General features: G+C 40.0%; 2 protein-coding genes across 2 annotated transcripts; one reads left to right on the forward strand and one right to left on the reverse strand.

Annotated features, from left to right (window-relative positions):
* The first annotated feature begins 937 nt into the window (after positions 1–937).
* LOC110042211 (uncharacterized) lies at positions 938–18132 on the forward strand. Its single transcript, XM_020747556.2, has 10 exons — positions 938–1443; positions 1558–1612; positions 3348–3419; positions 4941–5030; positions 5582–5607; positions 5698–5737; positions 9959–10336; positions 14599–14627; positions 15185–15236; positions 17244–18132. The coding sequence occupies exons 1-10, from the start codon at positions 1105–1107 to the stop codon at positions 17603–17605; spliced, it is 1443 nt and encodes a 480-aa protein (XP_020603215.2). The 5' UTR covers positions 938–1104; the 3' UTR covers positions 17606–18132.
* On the reverse strand, positions 1607–3306 carry LOC149108556 (uncharacterized). Its single transcript, XM_089293685.1, has 2 exons — positions 3292–3306; positions 1607–3034 (listed from the first exon to the last, which is right to left on the reverse strand). The coding sequence occupies exons 1-2, from the start codon at positions 3304–3306 to the stop codon at positions 2162–2164; spliced, it is 888 nt and encodes a 295-aa protein (XP_089149811.1). The 3' UTR covers positions 1607–2161.
* Positions 18133–19656: the final 1524 nt, after the last annotated feature.

The raw sequence follows: 19656 nt of genomic DNA on the forward strand, positions 1-19656 counted from the left end.
AGGGCAAACTCACTCGCACAACGTTGCTGTCTTCCTTTTGTGTTGTTTTTGTTTTTGTTTTGTTTTGTTTTTTTTCTCTGTCGTGCCAAATGAAAAGCTCTGAATGGTTTTGGTAATGATTGAATTAATCACGTTTCACGATAAAAAAAAAATGGCATTTTTTGACACGAACTTACGTAACATAATATTTGAAAAGTTACACCCAAACCGCAGCCTTGTTAGACGTCTTTTTCATCCGTCTGCTTCTTGTTCTGCGCGCAGCAAAAAGAAATCCGAGCAAGAGCACGAAGAGGGATGACTGTCCTGTCACGGTCACGCAATTGCGGTCGAAAATAATGGAAGACACAACCAAAATCACGGTTCACGACGAATTAAATACTTCTTTCTCATTTCACAGAGAATTATTTTGGAAAATCACGGTTCACGGCTTCTAATGAAATCACGATTCACGAGAAAAAAACAAGCCGTTTCACATTTCACGAGAAAAAAATTAGGCCATTCACAAATCACGAAAATACCTTTACCACCCTCTATATCTTAAAACCTTGGGATCTGGAGAGAGTATCTGAAGCTCAAATCCCGAGAAAGGCGTCCCCAGAGAGGCGTCCCAACGGCCAAAACAACCTCTCGACAACAGCCAATTTAATCGACAACTGACGAACGGTGTCACAAAACCCCATTTCGATGGTAAAACGGTTACAAAACTCAATGCGCGTCACTGGTCTCTGTTTTCTATTTGCATGGTTTCTGTTTTATTGATATATTTTGATTGTGTTACGTATTTATCTGCTGGAAAAACCATTCTTTAAGAATAAACATTTTGCCCCACTCCCCCTCCCCCGAAAAAAACAGATGACATATTACACCTCTACCTCCCCATAACGGTCACTCTCTTTTGTCCATGAGGTGGCCGTTGTGGAGACGTTCGACTGTATATATTCCCGTCGGGTTTAGGATCATATTCCCGTCCAACATGAAGAGAAAGCTTTTGTTTTACCGCGTGAAAGAGTCTCGCGTGCTCAAAAACTAGAGCACAATCTTCACGCGATGGTTTTAGTTTTCCTGGCTGACAAGAGGTGTTGTCGATGATGTTGAGGGATATGCATGTCTCATCACTATATAAAAACACTGTCACGCTATTGCTATCATATCTGGCTTAGCGCCAGCTTAGTTCGTCCAAGATTTCAGGGAATTTACCCACACGCAGTGTGCTATCTTGCTTGTTTTTGTTTTTGTTCCATTACGACCGCCATGGAAAAGAAAGAAAAGCAAAGCGGAGGTCAACTTCTACCTGTTTTACTTGTTTGTATGTTGTTAGCCTGCGCGGGTCTTGTGTTTGCTGTTTACACTCACAAAGAACTCTGCTGGCTGAAAACCCAAATCCGTGAACATGAAAAACTCATTCAGACCTTACAACTCGGTTACAATGCTCGAGATATCCAGGTAAGAGGTTTCTTTTCCGGTTTGCACGCGGCTGTGATTTAGTGACAAGAGTTCGGTATTGCCACAGTCTAAAGAATTGTTTCTTTTTTAAAGTGAGCTTTGTGTATGTTACAGGGGTCAGAGGAAGTGCGTATAAGGAGAAGCGCTCAAACTTCATGCACTTGCGTTGGTCAGTGGTCCTAATTTTTTGTATAGTAACAATTCCCTATTTTAAGAGAGAGTTTTCACGATGTCAATTAACAAATAGTCAGTCCCTAAGAGTGGATCTGCATCTCGTTCACTGGAACGTCTGTCTCCTGGGCTTACTTCTTCCCGGCATAGTCAATCGAATGTGGGAAATACAAGAAAGGCATCCACACTTCTCACAATCCGAGAAAAGCTATTGCTGTCTGGCAAGTTACTGTTGTCTGGCAAACCTTGAGATAACAATCCTCATTATAATAATCAATCAACGATCACCCGATCACCCTAACCAAAAAGACGAATGCTTGTGCAGTTTCCGACACACTCCAGTTTCTACAAGAAAGCATAGACTATGTAAACGGAAACTCATGTCGCTTGAATCACAAATTCACAAAGCAGTGGTAATCGAGAGGCTTAATTGATTATTAATAGTTCTGCACAACCGTACTAGGTGCTTTGAAATTTCTACTTAACGAATTTATAAGTTCGTGCTCATCAAACGATCGAATGACTACCGAGTTCAACAGTTCAGGTTCTACATCTCCTCCTCCTGGAAAGCGTCTTGAATCTTCAAACCTGCAGCAACTGCGGCGACTCGTCTTGAACGGGAGGGTCGTGGCTCAGGGTTTAGACCTGAGGTATCCTGTAACTGTAACGCGTTGTCGCACGCTAGCTCTAATGGGAAAAGGTGTTGCACAGGCCTTTCAAGGAAAGACTTCCCTGCGCGAAGTCTCGCTGCTCGCACGACTCCGTCATGACCCTCGAACAGATCTACTAACACGCATAGCGACCAATTCCCACGATTTCTTTCATCTCCACGCACAATGACCACATCACCTACTTTCAGAGTACTCGGCTTGCCGTGTTCTTTACAGTTATGGCATTCTCCGAGTGCGGATAAATACTCTCTAGACCAGCGTTTCCAGAATGCATCTTTACAGGACTTCAGGTATTTTGCTCGTCTGCGAAGATCTACGTTCTCCTCTCTCCATGGCTCTTGTTCGGGGAGGCGAATCGATCTCTGAAACAAGAAGGAGGCCGGAGTGAGGAGCGGTAGCTGGACATCATCTTCAACGTAAGACAGCGGGCGACGGGTCAGCTGAGTTTCGACTTCGTGAAAAACTTCAGAGAGCTCGGTCCGGGAGAGCAGACCGCCTCCAATGGTCTTATTGAACGCTCGCTTGAAAAGACCACTCGGCCCCTCGAACTGGCCACCCCACCATGGTGCTCGACTCAAACTGTAACTCCAGGCGATTCCTTTGTCAGATAAATAAGAATGGACTTTCTCGTCGCTCTGAATATGCTTTAACCACCTTGCTTCCTCGAACTCAATCGAACCCAATCGAACTAAATCCGTGGATTGAGTTCGATTGAGTTCGATTGAGTTCGATTGAGTTCGGCAATCGAACTAAATCGAACACCGAATTTTGTGTGAATTCGATTTCCGAACCAATCAAACCCAATCGAACAAATCGAACCGAAACAAACTCAATATATTAGATTGAGCTCGATTTAGTTCGATTGAGTTCGGTTGAGTTCGATTGAAATACAGTTCGATTGGTTCGATTGACTATGTCGGGCTTCTCATAACAATTGTCAACAAAAATCTACTGTAGCTTCCCACGCAGGCGCTTAATCGTGATGAGATTACGTGACTTCTCCCACCGTGACCAGAGTCATTTAGTAATTTTGTTTCCGTTTTCCTCATCTTTGACTTCAAGGAGCCCCAGGGAGACCAGGTCAGAAGGGGAAGCCTGGAAAACCCGGTCATGTTGGCCCATCTGGCAATCCAGGTAAGTGAAAGCTAAAGACATGAAGTGGACAGAATACTAGAAAATAGCAGGCGTCACTTGACTACAACAACCAGAATTCCTTTCGTTTTTACTTTTTAATATTTACATTTTGAAGCCCCAGTGGGGTTTCAAAAACAATCAGAGTAACAAGTACCTTAATTAACATGGAAAAGTGAAGGATTCTGGTAGTTGTAGATAAATAAAGTCATCATGCAAATGGCCCGTAGGTATCGTAAAGTCTCAGCTATTGATGGTTTTTATGTTAAGTAGTCAATTTTCAAAATACAAAATTACCTATCCTTCTGAGGTTCTAGTCCCATCAGGTAGAAGACCCTCTAAGAACTTGACGTTTTACAATGTTTTAGCTCGACGGGGTCCTTCGTTTTGTAATACAGCACGTTTGAATTTCTAAGCTTTGGCTTCCCGTGACATTACAGGGGCACCCAACGGATCGTTTCGGTAAATTATCTGTTCGGAAGGCCTTTAATCCCCTCTGATTTTCTTGAGAGAATTGGCACCTCGAACTTTCGTGATATGAGAAATTTAATGTCTGTTGTTTTCGGACTGTTGAAAATGTCGTTTTGGGTACCGAAAAAAGGCCAGCTATCATTTTCGGAAAGGCGATAAGACCTAAGGTTTTCGGGAAACGGACAAAAAAGCCCTAATAAATTCGAGAATACTCAAGTTCCCCTAGAATATCCGAACAGATAAAATTTTTTTAGTGCAACCTAAAATTAACCTACAAAGCTTTAAAAGTACTCCAGATAGCCTAAAACAGCATCTAACAGCATTAGAGAGAAAACGGTCGTTGGGTGCCCCTGACATTAAATGGCGGCCAGAGAAGGCTGTCGCGCAGGTCAAAAGATGAGTAATCACTTACGTTTTTGCTAACTAGAAGTTTAACAACAACAACAACAACAACAACAACAACAACAGCAACAACAACAACAACAACAACAACAACAACAACAGTTCTTGTACTAGAAGAAGTATTAATTTCAATATGCCCGTAACTGTAGAGCAATAACTTTTCGTTTCAATAGCAAAACTGAACGACATATGTTTCGGTACGTTACTTTACAGACGCCATGTTCACCAACATGGCGTCTCCATACAAAGCTCTGTATATTTGGGTAAAACACAAATAACGCGCGAATGAAAACCACACAAACCTAGTTCTCGGCGAGGTTGTTTACATATTATATCAATCATCTATTATATTTATTCAACTTAAGTAGGAGAAAGAGAAACTGATGTGACAGTTAGCGCTAGAAGTCACATCATGTGAAAAAACCCATGACATTTCAGAAAAAAATGATTAGAAACGATGGACGCTACGTTTGCATTACTTGGACGTTCAAGGGTTTAGTTCAGTTCTTAAACTTACTTCATAGTTAATTTCCGATTTCCCGGCCGACTTAAATCCAAATTCCAGGTCTACAACTTATAATATCAGGTTACAAAACCTTTCATCAATAACTTTTGGTTTGATTTTCAAAATATTTAATCAATGTGATTTAGGACCTATTGGACCTATGGGACCTCCTGGACCGGAGGGGATCATGGGACGCCGCGGCGACAGTGGTCCGCCGGGAGTGATGGGACCGCCAGGTGAAATTTATAAGCAATAACCTTCATTTGGTGCGAAAATCTGTTCGGATATTTGTCCGTGAACATTATCTGTTCCAAGAAGCGAAGAGTTTTCCGAGAGCGTATTCAGTCACGTGACACGTTAAGACCAATCGCGCGAGTGAAACTATATGATGGATTATATGCAATGTATATCTATTTTTGGTATAAATCTACTAACGTTCTGTCACGATTGCCTTTTTGTTATTGGCTGCGTTACTCACTGTTTATTCTGTTGTAGATAGTGAGTAGCTTAGCAGCGTGCCCGGGCTCTTAGCAAAAAGACGGCTACTTCTTTGCGTTTTCGTCGTTCCTATGTGAAGAGGATTTAGCTAACGTTTTGATCTAGGAATAGTAGAGGGTCTCTATGGGCTCATTTGAGTCCAGCTCGTAGCCACACGCGAACAAACAGTTGATGCCCTGTCCCCAAGTTATCCACTTTATTTCTGATTATTAATTTTATGGCAACATAAAATTTATGAAGCGTGAACAATACAGGTAAGTAATTCGCTGAATCTCTCATTTTTCAATAGGACCACGTGGCCTTCCTGGATCTTTGGTAAGTAATACACTTACTGATCAACATTCATATCCTCTTGAAGGTCCTCCACTGTCTACATTTAAACTGCTTTAAATTTTGATCTTTCAGAGCCGTGAGAGTATCCACCTGGTTGGCAATGGACAAAAAAGTAATGTGGCCATTTGGATTTTTTTATCGGAGGTCCTATAACAATCAGCTCTCTCTTGCAGTGCTTTTCTGTTCTTTTGATTTTTCACCTGGCATTCCCCCCTTTCCCCCCCCCCCCCCCCCCCCCCCCGCTGCGTCACTTGTGTTCGATATGATCGAGGGCGTGTATAGTTTTTCCTCATTAACATACGACTGCGCAGAGAAGGCATCACGCTGGACACGAATTGACCACAAGCATTTACGGGCTCATGAATATTAGTAATTGGTGACATGTTTAGCTCTTTGGGTGTACTATTCGACGAGAAATTAGTTTTCAAAAACTGCAGAATTTCTAGGTGGCAAAAGCGATTATGAGCTAATACATTCTTTGCAAAATTTTTCTTTTATCCATCTGAAAATTACTTATTCATATACACACGACTATTTGAAAATTTGAAAGGAAGACTTCTCAAGAGTATCATCACATGGTCTGAAATGGGGTAACAAACCGCCCAGTCGAAAAAGGTCTATTGGCAAAATCTGTTGGCATGTGCTGGGTGAGTGACTGCTGCCCATATTTCTCTTAGCCTGCTTAAGGTCCCCAACCATCAGCTAGATTTTGTCACTATTATTCCGGCATAATGCCTCACTACTATGCTCAGAATAATGCCGGCATAACGTGTTAAAACCCCAGTGTAGGGTTGAAGTTAGTGGATATAGAGAGTGGAGTTTCACCAATCGGAACTTTGTGTGGTATATGCAGAGCAACCCAAAGTCATATCGCAACAAAAAATTGTACGTAAAAAGTCGAAGTTAAAAGAATTTAAAATAACCACCGACAGAGGCAGTTTTAGTCTTACCCAAATTTGAGAGAAAAAAACAATCGAAATAGACAGATTGTGGAAAAGTCAAATCACACGAGTAACCACAAAATGACGCAATAAAACATTTCGGAGTAAATTTTTGCAAAAGTCAGTAAATTTGGCCGTAACTGTTTAAGTGAAATAAGTTTGAAATAAGCGCGGGCGTTGTCGTCTTCCCCCATCCACTTCTTAGGGCTAGAAGCAGATATAGTCAAAACCGAAAGGAATCAGAACTTCGTAGCAGAAAATTAAAGACAGGCACGCAAGGCGTGCAAGAGTTATTTTTTGTGAATTAAAAGCCCCTGGAGGTAGCAGCACTCAGTGGACTCTTAATAGCTATGATAAACAGTTATGAAAAAAAATTAGAGTTTGTTTCACCATAGGAAATGTGATACCAAGCCTACTTTTATCAAGGTTTGATTTTAATAATCGATGAGTGGCTTTGTTTGGTTTAGAACTACATGGAACTGTTCCCAGTAAGACAGCTGGAATATTTTTCTGACTCATTTTACAGCAAGAACCAATTTAACTATAAAATCTCATTACACAGCATGGTCTTATTCTGTTGCCAGCAATGATCGTAGGTTTATTCGGTTTTGATATTCCACAGAACCACTTCAAAGTATTATCGATTTCAAAACCCATGTAAACGAGACGACATTATGGAAGGTAAATAGCTTTACCTAACTTGAGACTTGAAAGAATGCTATATAAGATGCCATGAAATCTGCAGAGTTTGGGAAGTTTTCTTGTCACATTACCTTTCCCAATGCCTGAGAGCCTTTTGGAGACAAAAAGTCAGTTACAGAAAAAAATTGTCGCTTTATGAGAGACGTAAGGAACGCGCAAGGAATCTGTTTCAAAACGAAAGAAAAAATATCTTGTTACATTTACCTGTAACAAAAAACAAATTTCAAAGCTCAGCAGTGTTCTCATTCATAACTAGCCGTCGGTAATTTCTTTGTTTTTGACAGAGAAAACTACTTCAAATGAGTATCTCAGTATTGATTCCAAGAAACGTTTCAACGAGAAGACATTATTACTCTGTGAGCGGCGCTACTCAATTGAGACTTACATGTCTTGCATTTACAAACTACAAAAATTTGCGCAAACATAAATGGTTTGGACTGGCGAATACCATTACGGACGAAAGTCCCTCACCATTCCAATAGTGCATTTTGCACTAAGCGCCACAAAAAATAATTGCGCAAACATAAATGGTTTGGACTGGCGAATACCATTACGGACGAAAGTCCCTCACCATTCCAATAGTGCATTTTGCACTAAGCGCCACAAAAAATAATTGCGCAAACATAGATGGTTTGGACTGGCGAATACCATCACGGACGAAAGCTCCTCACCGTTCCAATAGTGCATTTTACACAAAAAATGATCGTTTCTGTCCTGGAAATCACCAAGTTGTCGAGCAGCTTATTTCATTCGAAATTTCATGTAATACGAAAAGCAAAGCTTTGATGACATGTTAGCGTATGCCAAAGACTATGATTCTTCGGCTGATTATCGAATTCTGAACTCTTTTAACACCCATCTACAAAGTCCTGGGCTTAACCATAGTTAACGCAGCATCGGAAATGTCATAATAAGGCCAATACAAGAACACCTGTTTCTGTTGGTAGAAAAACGAAGATAGCCATTCTAAAATCGGGATGAAATCGTCACACAGATGATTCACCTTCACAAGTGGCAATTTAATTGGTTGTTTATAGTAGCCCCAATCTGATTGGTTAGAAATACGTACCTCTCTCGCTCACCCGTTCATTACAAAGCCAAGATCCGTTGACTAAGAAGTTTTTTTTTTTTGGCAAAAACTAACTCAAAAACATCGATTTCTTTAATTTTTTCGTCCGTAAATAGCCATAAACGAAACCTGACAGAGAAATTTAAAAAATAGATATTTCTATATCAGAAGCTTGTAATGCTTACTAACTCTGTGAACTCTCCAAGTGATAGGAAAAAATAAATGCACAGACAAATTCAGTTTTTAGAATAGCTACAAAGACCGCCAAGCGAAGTACCATAACTATAGGAGCGGAACCACATGCATGTATAGAAATAGAAAACCATGCAACTCTTTTTTCATGGTCGACATGGGTAGCGGCGCGTAATTTTCCCACGCATTCGGCTGAATTTTCAAACCAAACTTTATTTTCCAAACGAGTAAAAGTAGCGTCAGTGTGCATCTGTTCTCTGATAAAGCAAGCTAAAATAAGCCAATCACAATCCTTGTTAGAATTGATCAAATAATTTGATTGGTTAACGAGACGACAGCTGTCAATCACAAACTGGACTTCAGGTAAGTTTTCAGTTTAGAGTGGCTTTCGAGAGAAGAACGACGCCTTCAAAGTTTGCTTTTTAGTGGGTCATGAAGACGTGCACTTTCCGATGGAAATTACGAAACAGGGAGCTCGAAGCTTCCGGATAAAAATGCGAAATGCTGAGTTGTATTTGACAGGAGCTACAGTTATTTACGGCTTGCAACCGCTTGCAGCGAGATTGCCCGAACTAACGTCAAAGTTTGAAAGACTAGACCACTTCCACTAGTTCTACTCCGAGTGCAGGAGAGAATATCAAGCAAGCTTTCAACTAATCACTCGTCGGGTGGACGATGATACGAAATCATCGAGGTTCAGTTGGCTGTAATGACCGGAGATCGATAGTAGGCAAACGAGCGTTACTACACCGCATGTAAGTGTTGTTTGAGCATTTTTACAAAAATAAAGCTTCTCATCATAAACAGAGATCGCTCAATTGGTGTTTTCTGTCGTTGTTTTATAATTTCTGCCTTCGTGACAAATATAATGTCTTTTATCGAAGCATTCGCTAGGTTGAGAATTTGTTTATTTCGCCGGCTGCATGTTTTGTCGGAATCTAGCAAAACGTGTTATTTTAGTAGAGTTTTTAATTCACGCTACTGTTGCCGGTTAACAATGGTCTCCGCGCTGCCATAGTTACTGCGAACAAATAGCTCGTTTCCATTAGTTTGTTTGAGTCATACAATACGTTTAATTTGGGTCAAATTTGTTATAATTTCGAAGCAAAAATTTGAAAGCCAACTAACCATCATCATCCCGTGCATCAGTTCTCTGATTAAGCAAGTTGTTTCAGCCAGTCAGAGCACACGTTATATGGAAACTTTACAATAGTTTGTAATCAGGAGCTCCGCTTTTAGGCTTGGCTAAATCTATAGATTAACCTCCTCTCGACAGAACAGCAACTTATTCAGAATAAATTCATGTAGGTGACAAAATTCCGAAGCTGTTATTTTAATTTGAGTCGTCACGTGACGCTTCTGCCCCTCTTCCACCAAGAGAAGCGTTAACGCAAAAATGTCACTGAATAATCACGTGATTTCTTCGCAGTTTTCCATCGGAGCTCCCGTGCTATAACCAGCTGGAACGTTAAGCTCATCAACGGAGCCATCATGTACAGCCCATCAACCGGGCACATTAGGATGACGAGAAAGGGCTATTACTACATTTACAGCCAAATGTATTACTATGATGGCACCACCATACAGATGGGTCACAACACCTACATCAATCATGAAATGGTCATGAGAAGTTCAGGGAGCGTTATTAGTGCCGAAAGGAAGTACAACACCAAGTATCATGGCGGGGTATTCTTACTTCAGGAAGGCGACGTTGTCTCTGTTAAAGTACCATTCGCTGGGCGATTTTTCATGGACAGAAGGAGCACCTTTTTTGGAGCGTTTCTGCTTAAAGATGCAGAAATACAAGGTAAACAGATGTCTTTTTCTTCATCAATTGTCATTATGACAGAACACAACATTATCGACATTATAAAGCACGCCATTGCCCAACTTGCTTTAAAATTGATTTATTTAGTTATCTCTTTAGAATTATTTATTTGTTTACTTTATAGACTGTTCACAGCCCTCTGTTTTCTCGTATTTTAATTCCATCGATGAACGCGCGGATAGAATCGCGAGAGAACTGGACGCTAGCGCAAAACGGAATACTTGACTGGGTAGGGGGTGGGGACGGAGATAAATAGAGGGGCTGTAGACATCTTTGGAAAAAAGTGAATTCCTCGTTTCTCCAGAAACGGAAAATTCTCATTGGTTGAAAGGCGACAAAAGTGTCATCACCTTGACAACGACTGATCATGATTGCGTTCAGGCACGTTTTGCGGCTTGCAGCAGTTGTCATCACGTGACACGTACTGTGATTCGTAATGGAGCGGTTGTTTTTAAAATAGAAGCCTGTTGAAAGAAAATTTAGCGTTTCTTCGCTCAAAGATGAACAGGAAGAGGCTGCTGTTCATCTTCTTCGGTCGAAAGACGTTATTGCAATTTTGCCGACCGGCTTTGAGGAAAGTCTGATATATCAACTCTACGCAACGGCAAAAGAAATGCAAACGGTGCGAATGTTGTTAATGTTGTTGTTCTCATTGTTTCGTCACTCAAAAGCACCATGAAAGAACAAATAGAAGAGATGGAAGAGCTTGGGATTCTTTCCATCGTTTTGTCAACAAAGGACGACGTGCTTCTGCTGATTGGGGGAGCGAAATACAAGCTTGTTTTCGGAAGACTGCGGAGGACTTTTTGGATGCAAAATCCCAAAACATGTTATAGAAAGAAGATTCTCCGCTAAACAATTGTCACGCTCTTTGAAGTCGACGAGTACCACACCGTGTAACATCTTCTGAATACGGTCAAACCTGACCTCATATTAAGCGGACACCCTCTATTAAACGGACAGCAGTGCAAGTTCCATTTTCCTTTTCCCACATTCACTGTAAAAAATACCTGTATTCAACGGACACCTCTATTAAGCCGACGGGGACACCTTTAACTTGACTTTGATGGTCATTTCTATTGTTAGAAACCTGTATCAAACGGACACTGCAAAAAGAATGCATGATTTTTTGTCCACGTGTTAGTAGATCGGTCAACAAACTGAGCTGTCACAGAAATGCAATATTTTGTTATTCGGTTTTATTTTTACAGAACTTTTGTTCTTGTTTGCTTTCGTAAATCTTCACATGATTCGATCAATATAGATACTGTTACTTAAATCGCTTTACCTCATATACTTGTCATTGTTTATGGAAATACGGTATTTCCGAGTTCTCTTCCGTTCACGAGAATGCTATTTGACCCTTTCAAGGTCTTTCAATACTGAGGAATATTAAGACGAATTCTGAGGCAAGGTGCTTTCAACGGACACCCTGTATTAAGCTGACACTAGCATGGGTCCCGAGGGTGTCCGCCTAATACAGGCTTGACTGTATATTCTCCACAGATATGTATGACGTCTTACCAAGATTCCCCAAGCGAATAGCGAAAAAACAACGCACATCCCACAAAAATCGGAAGGACTATTTGATTTCGGTTTTCTCCCCCTTTCAGCAGCTTTCTTCGGAGTTAAAGAAGTCGTCTGAGACGACATCTCGACACACAAATACACGTGCGTATTTTTGTTCGCAAACTGACACTTGAAATCAATTAAACAAGCCATTTTACCGCTCAAATTTTATTGGTCCGATTTAATTAATTTGTCAAAGGGTGGAGCTGTTAGTAAAAAGGCGATAACAGGGGGAGGAGCCTGATAAGTCCACTTTTTTCCAAAGATGTCTACAGCCTCTCTATTCTTCCTGCTCACTTCGCTCGCAAGCCCCACCTCCGCGTACTTCGCATGCGCTTCGCTCGCTTTTTCATTCGCGTGCATAAATAGAGGGGCTGTGAACAGTCTAACTTGTTTATTGATTGAATGATTTGTTTATTTTTTGATGGAATTCAAGAACTTAGTTCTACTGTAGCAGTTGAAGGTTACCTTTAGTAACATTTCTGTTTTAGTTCTTGCCTTATATATTTTTGAGTTTTAAATTCATCATAAAAGGTTAATTCTAGATCGTCCCAAAACAAGAGATATGCCCACCGTAATGATTCGATTTAGCACCAGGGGCGCTTATTCACTTTTGATATCTCAAGGGAGGACACTTATTCGGGACAGGGCGCTTATTTCTTTTTCGAGAAACAACCGAGCAATCGCCTCAAAGTTCATTAGTTTAGAGGAATTATGCACTCACGCGGAGATAAAAGTTGAGAAACTCAGACGAATACCACTGTTTTTGTAATGCGGTAATATTAATAAGTCTTATAATATGAGAACAGGGACGCTTATTGGAACAGGAGCGCTTATTAATAATACCAGATTCGAAGGAGGCGCTTATTCGAAAAGCATAAGGAAAAGCACCCAACATTTGTGTGTGATCCCGTATAAAACGTATCTCCACCTAATATATAGAAGACCAGAACGCTAACTAATCAGAACAAATTGGTTTTGTTCTATAGAGAATAGTACCACAGGGTACCTGAAACAAATGTATAACTTTGCGATGTTCACACTCAACTAGGTGGAATATGTTTTACGTAGAGTACACAGGTACCTTTCCCACCTCACCTTCACTACTTCCTTGCCTCTAGACTAGTTAGTTAATTAATTATTGAAATTAATTAATTAAACAGACATTTAAGGTTTCACCTTAGGGACCGTTCATTTTTTATAAGGTAGGGGGGGCTGGTGGGATTTGGAGGGGGGGCCATGCGAAAAAAAATGGCTTTCGAGGGGGGCCATCCCAAAAAAATAAGGGAAAAAGGGGGGGTCACGTGAAATATTTTAGTAAAACTTTAAAATGGCATAACGTTTGAATATCAAAAAAATTGCTATAGAATAAACATAGAAGGCAGGATACAAATTTATTACAAACTTTCCTTCTGCTTTAAAAAAACGTTTGGCCACAAAAAGCATTTGTAGCTACTGAAAAGAAGTATTTAACACTGTTATTTTCGAATGCAACTTTCACTGGCACTCATCTTCATCTTCGCTGTCATCGAGTTCTTCGTCGCCGCTTGTGCTATGGGAGTCTCTTTCACCAATGCTGCAAGAAGCAGCAATGCTTTCCGTCAGAGTGTACTCTTCAGGGTACATGAAGGTGTAAACATAATCTCTGACTTCCTGCTCAAGGTTTGTGGTGAAATAATTCCCTTCCAAGAGCTGTGCGATGTATAGCCCATCTCTTCTAAATAACGACGTGGCAACATCCTCAACTTTAATACACTCTTCCGGGACGGCCGTTCTAGGAGGGTACACAAGGCATTGTGGAAGATCATTTCCTAGCGGGTTTCCAACACAGATTCCATAAACTCGTTGGACGTTGTTTTCAGTCCGCTTCCTCTTTCTTTCATTTGACTTTCTGCGGTTTTTGGAATTTTGCGCATTTAAAAAGCAGCCAGAGTGAGAAAGTAAAGGCAATTGTAAGACATTCATGCTTGCAGCAGAAGAGTCCTCTCAGAGCTGGCCAACCAACACTGAGAAATGCCAGGACATTGACACAAAATGACAACAGGGCAAGTGCTGACAGCAGTGAAACAGATGAAAGTGACAATGATGAGTATGACAGTGATGCCATTGACTCTGGGGGAGAAGATGACTCAAATGACGTCATTCTTGCATTCATCAATTCAGAGGAGGAAGATGCCAATGAGAGGCCAAATGCCACACGCTCAGGGCGAGCCATAACTAGGAGATCCGAAATTGAGTTCTCTTTCTTTTGATTTGTTTTTTAAACAACAGCTCTCTGTCGTATAGGGATTGCTATCCTGGTGTTCCTAGTTTTCGTACAGATTCATTAAACTTGATTTGCTCACAGTAGGAACATTTTGCTTTCATTTTAGTCGCGTAGTTGGTAACGTAGTTAATTACGTCAATGTCAACCCTCGCGCGCGCGTATCGTGTAAACCATGCCTTGCGTGATGCGCAGAACATGTGCCCACTAACAAAAGTAGGTACCATTGCTTTCTTCAAGGTGCTTTGCAAGCTTGCTTCGATCGTGAATTCGTTCACGTGGTTTGTTGACCTGCTTCGTCGATAGCCTCTAACGTTGGTTAGCTGATGAGCATTTTGGAGCTTCATTTCTTTTCGGCTGTAGTTTGCTTTCTCCCTTTAACTAGGCATCTCATTATTTTCTTTTGTAGATGAAACAACGACGACGTCACCAGCATCGGTAAGAATTTTGTTGTTCTTCTCGTTCTAGGATGAAAACCTTATTTGAACATCCCAGGAAACTATTCTAGCCTAGTGTAGGCGCGAGTCGGTTGTATAGATGCAATTGATATTATCTTTCGGTCAATAACTGCGACGCCACAGTATCCCGGCACAGTATCCTTACTTTTGGAATTTACCTCAAGATACCACAAAATCTCCTTACACTTACATTCCTCAAGCTTTAGTGCCAACCTACATCCGATATGTAAACATTATTTAGTTTTACTCAGCTCGATTAGCTTTTAAGTTATTGTGAGTAAATGCTACCTTCATTTGTATTGATATATTATACTGTAATTTAAGTTTAACTTTTAATCTGGTAGTAAAGCTTGTTGCTGTTGTTGTTGAAAACCCGGGAGACTGATGAATGTGTGTTACATTCTCATGTTACATTCTGCGCAGTTTGACCTTGCTGACTTAGCCTGAATGTGTTTCTTTCATTTTCCCTTTTTTCTTTATTTTTATCCATTCAAATCGTGATGTGCTTCATACGTTTTGTTGACCTATACTCTCCAGGTGAGACAGAGCATCTACTTGAGTGGAGATGATACAAACCTTCGCAATCCTCGTGAGTAAAGTAATAATAATGATAATGATAATGACAGTGACAGTGACAGTGACAGTGACAATGACAATGACAATGACAATGACAATGACAATGACAATGACAATGACAATGACAATGACAATGACAATGACAATGACAATGACAATGACAATGACAATGACAATGATAATGATAATGATAATGATAAAAATAAAAATAACATATCTTTAGCCAGGAGGCAACCGTAACCTCAGGTGAAGTTTATTATTAAACCGTCTAATTAATCCACTGCCCTTTCTGTTCCACTGACCTGAAGATTTTAAGCTCAAGGAATTCATGCTAAACGGTTTTTGCTTTTCATGAGATCTAATCCTTGCGACGATTAAACACGGAGCGATCCTATAAAAGGTAAGGACACGCCACCTTTGAAGCACTTTGTTGGAATGCCGAAATAACGGTCGAATAACATAGAAGAGAAATACGTCACTTCACGGAACATTCAAATTTTCGCCGTTAACTAAAATAACAAAGCTGATGCCTGCGATCAACGAGCTATCTGTTTCCATTTATATCAGCATGCCGAGAACGAAAGCGAATCCCGTAAGAGGTGAATTTGGTTAGCCTGTGAACACAGACGGATTTTGGTGGGATATTTAAAATTATTCAGATTTATGAGCGTTACGATGATGCAAACAAAATGCAAATTGAACAACGCTGAGTTATTCCTCGAACTGTTCTATGATATTCAGAGCAACGAAACTGCAAACAAAAAGTACCGCGAAGAAACAAGAGAACTAGAGAAATGGCAAAGTGAGATTTGGCCTGAATATTGACGTTAGACAGGAGAAGGAAGACTCATGGCTGAGTGCAATAAAAACAAAAATTGCGTTCGTAAAAGGCCGACTGAATTTTAGCAGCAAGAGTACAACAGTAGCCAATGTTCACCTTATGGAATCTCTTCTAGGTAACCGGCTGAAGAATAACCATGTTACCGTAGATATGATATATTACCTTCGCAGTCTGCTTGTATCTGTTTTTTTTTTTTACGAGTTTTAGTTTCCAAACCTATTTCTCAATCGCGTTAATTCTCGAAGGAGCATGGCATCAAAAGAACTAGACAAGGCATTTTATAAATTTGAGTGAACAGCTCGAATTCATTCGATAGGCTTTCGCAAGTGGAGGAACAAAATTATGAAGTTGAAATTAAAAAAGTCAATTTTCTTTGTTAACTCTTCTCCTGAAGCTATCGTTTATTTAGTTGAAAAGGCATTGCTTACTTGTAAAATAAAACAGAAAATTACACCCGTCGCTCCCCAGAATTTTGTGGCAACGCGAAACGCGCTAAAATTAGACCTGAGTGAATAAGCCAATCAAATGGGAGCATTGGTCGTCCGTAGGGATTTGTGATTGGCAGGCTTAACACCTCAGCCTCGTTATATAGGATCGCTCCGTGTTCAATGCCAAAGAGGTGCGCACGACTTAAGATGTAAAATATCAAACACGGAAGACCGTGTTTGATATATTACATCTGAAGTGTTTGACCACATTTCCAAACACCGAGAAGAGAGTTAAAAAAACGACGCGCAGCGGAGTATTTTTGACGACCTTCGAGGTGTTTGGAAATGTGGTCAAACACTGTCTTGAGTGTTTGATATAACTTCTCAATGGAAACGAAAACTAAGGAGAAAACAGAGAAATTATATTGTAGAAAACTATGCTAATTAAGATCAGATATCTAAACACCGTCACGGTGATAACTTTCTTTGTCTAAACTTGATGAATTATTAATGAGTTTGAGAGAGACATAGAAAGGACGTCACTGAGACCAGAAAAAAAAAAAAAACGTAGACCAGTAGTTAGTAGTCAGCAGTGTTTTTCATAAATATCTAAATTGATCTGGGGTTATGGCTGTGATCTCAGGACTTATCCCTAAGAGATTGCCGGAAGGGACAGGAAAAGGCCCTTTTCCAGAGTACACTGTATTCACACTTCACTCATCGAGGATTTGAACATCTGTTTTGTTAACAGTTAGTCATGTGATAACAAACTGGATCGTCCGTGACAAGATGGGCGCCATTAAATACGACCAAGGTTTTATCATAGTCGGTAGAACCGGACACTACTTCATATACAGCCAAATGTACTATAACGACGCCCGCACACATTTAATGGCACACCAAACTTACGTCAACAATGAAAGGGTTATGGAGAGTGTTGGAAGCGCTCTTAATGACAGCACAAAGGATAACACCAGATATCACGGTGGAGTTTTCCTTCTCCGCGTGAACGACACCATATCAGTTCGTATACCGTACCTCCGGCAGTACAACATGAAAAGTGATGCCAGCTTTTTCGGAACATTTTTATTGTACCCTGGTGAATCGCCCTGATTGGATCACGCTAAAGGATATCCCTGATAATGCAGCATTGACACAAGAAACAGAATCAATTTCACTTGAGAACTCAAACAGTTGCAATCGATTAATTTTCTTAAGTATAAAAAATATCATATGTTTTGTATTGTAACCAGTTTAAAGCTAAACTCTATTCCTTTCTGATTGATATCCTAAAACAGCATCATGATTACATTGATATTCCCCAAATCACTGCAGCCTTAAAGAAACACAAATATGATTCGTTGTTCTCTACTCAAGTTGATGAAATGGTTGATGCCTACATGTTATTCTTTTCACGTTGTTATCCTCAGATTAAGTTATCTAGCGTAGAACTAATTTAAAAGTAATGTTAATATTTTTTTTATTTCTTCGTCTCTCTAGTTGTTTGTCATGTATTATTTTGTCATTTAAGTAATCTGATAATAACTGATCGTGCCAAATTAGCCCAATGCTACTATCGGATCAGTTTTACATTTGTATTAATCATTAAATGTAATTGAAATAAAGTGTGTATCTATTAAGTGTGTATATTTTCATTGGGTGGAATTAATCGGTTGAATCCAATAGTAAATGCTGTGATTTATGTTTTAGTAACCAATTTTAAAATTACTTTACCCGACCTGATTCATTTCTGAATTGTAACATTCATTTCACACTCGACCTAAATTAGAATTAAAGAACTCACTGAAGCCGGTATCAACAATTCAGAAACTTTGTTTGTTAGAACTGCAACGGAACTGTTAAGAGCAATACAAATAAACGCCATAGAGTCTGCAATACCAGAGACTATGTAGCTGAAGTGTGACTCAGCCCAACCAGACAAAAATCTCTCGTTAGCCCGATTCTTGCCATCACCTTGCATCCAGAATTTAGTGGTCGCAGGTTTGTTTTGGTAAAATGAGACAAATGAGAAGTCGCAAGGAAATTGACAATCAGAACTAAACTCTGAACTCGGTCGGACAAGTTGTAAGTGGAAACTATACAGAGAATGAAGATTTTGTCCCTTAAGAGATTTAAGCGTTATTGGACATAATTATAGACTGTGCTTTGAATTGATGGCCATGGCATAAATCACTGACTTTTTTCGCCCCAAGCAATTTCCTCGAAATCTGCTATTTATATCGAAACTCGAGAGTCAGCTTAGAAAGGTGGTATCTCTCGGTGAAAATAATTTAAAAAGTAGTAGCTATTTGGCAGTTATGACCTGTAGGTTTTGCCCCCAAAATTGGTAACCTCAAAAAAATTATAAAAGGACTTGCGTTAACTGTATACCGGAACACAGAAGTGAAGCGCCACATTCTATTTTTTAAAATCAAAATGTGACTAAGATAGTTCAATAGGCAAGAATGAACTGAACAACGAACAATCCTATATGATTTGTGAATTCCAGACATTTTACAATTCAGGGTCGTTACTGCTTTCAATAAAAAGCTAAGCTACAATGGGCGGCAATAGTATAGTTGAGACACTTCTAGAAAATGAAACTTTGCGATAGTTAACCTTCCGTTCTATTTCAAATGTATCTAGCGAGAATTCTCTTATACTCACGTTGTGTAGCTGCTGTGGTTTGGAATTAAAAATAAAAAAGAACATTAACATTTTTCGGAGGGAGGGGGCGAAATGTTTCCAGAACGCTTGAAAACAGAATTTACTGCGAATTGTCTCAACATTTTTGTACCTCATTGTACATCCAAGAAAATACTGTATTACATTTTATTGACGTAAAACTCGCACAATTTGTCGGGTATTCCCTCCCGGAGATACGTTTAATGAGCGAAACCGTATTTACGACTACTTTAACACTTATTTTCACGCCAGCATTCGCCATCTCTATGTGGCCGGGACCGCGCGAAAAGGCAGTGACGTCATTATTCTAGATAATTCCTTCTATTTAGCTCTCTCCAGCAGAATGCTTGAAATACTAAATTACGTATACTCTGCAATGGTAGCGGTTAGCAAGAGAGGTTATTCCATTTTTTTTCCAGAAAAAGGCCATCGAACACAGCCTTTGATAGTTTGACCGACAGTCATTGATATCATCATTT

The sequence above is a fragment of the Orbicella faveolata genome, unplaced genomic scaffold, assembly GCF_042242905.1.
Source record: "Orbicella faveolata isolate gen_17 unplaced genomic scaffold, um_ofav_v1 contig_25, whole genome shotgun sequence".
NCBI classification, from domain to species: domain Eukaryota; kingdom Metazoa; phylum Cnidaria; class Anthozoa; order Scleractinia; family Merulinidae; genus Orbicella; species Orbicella faveolata.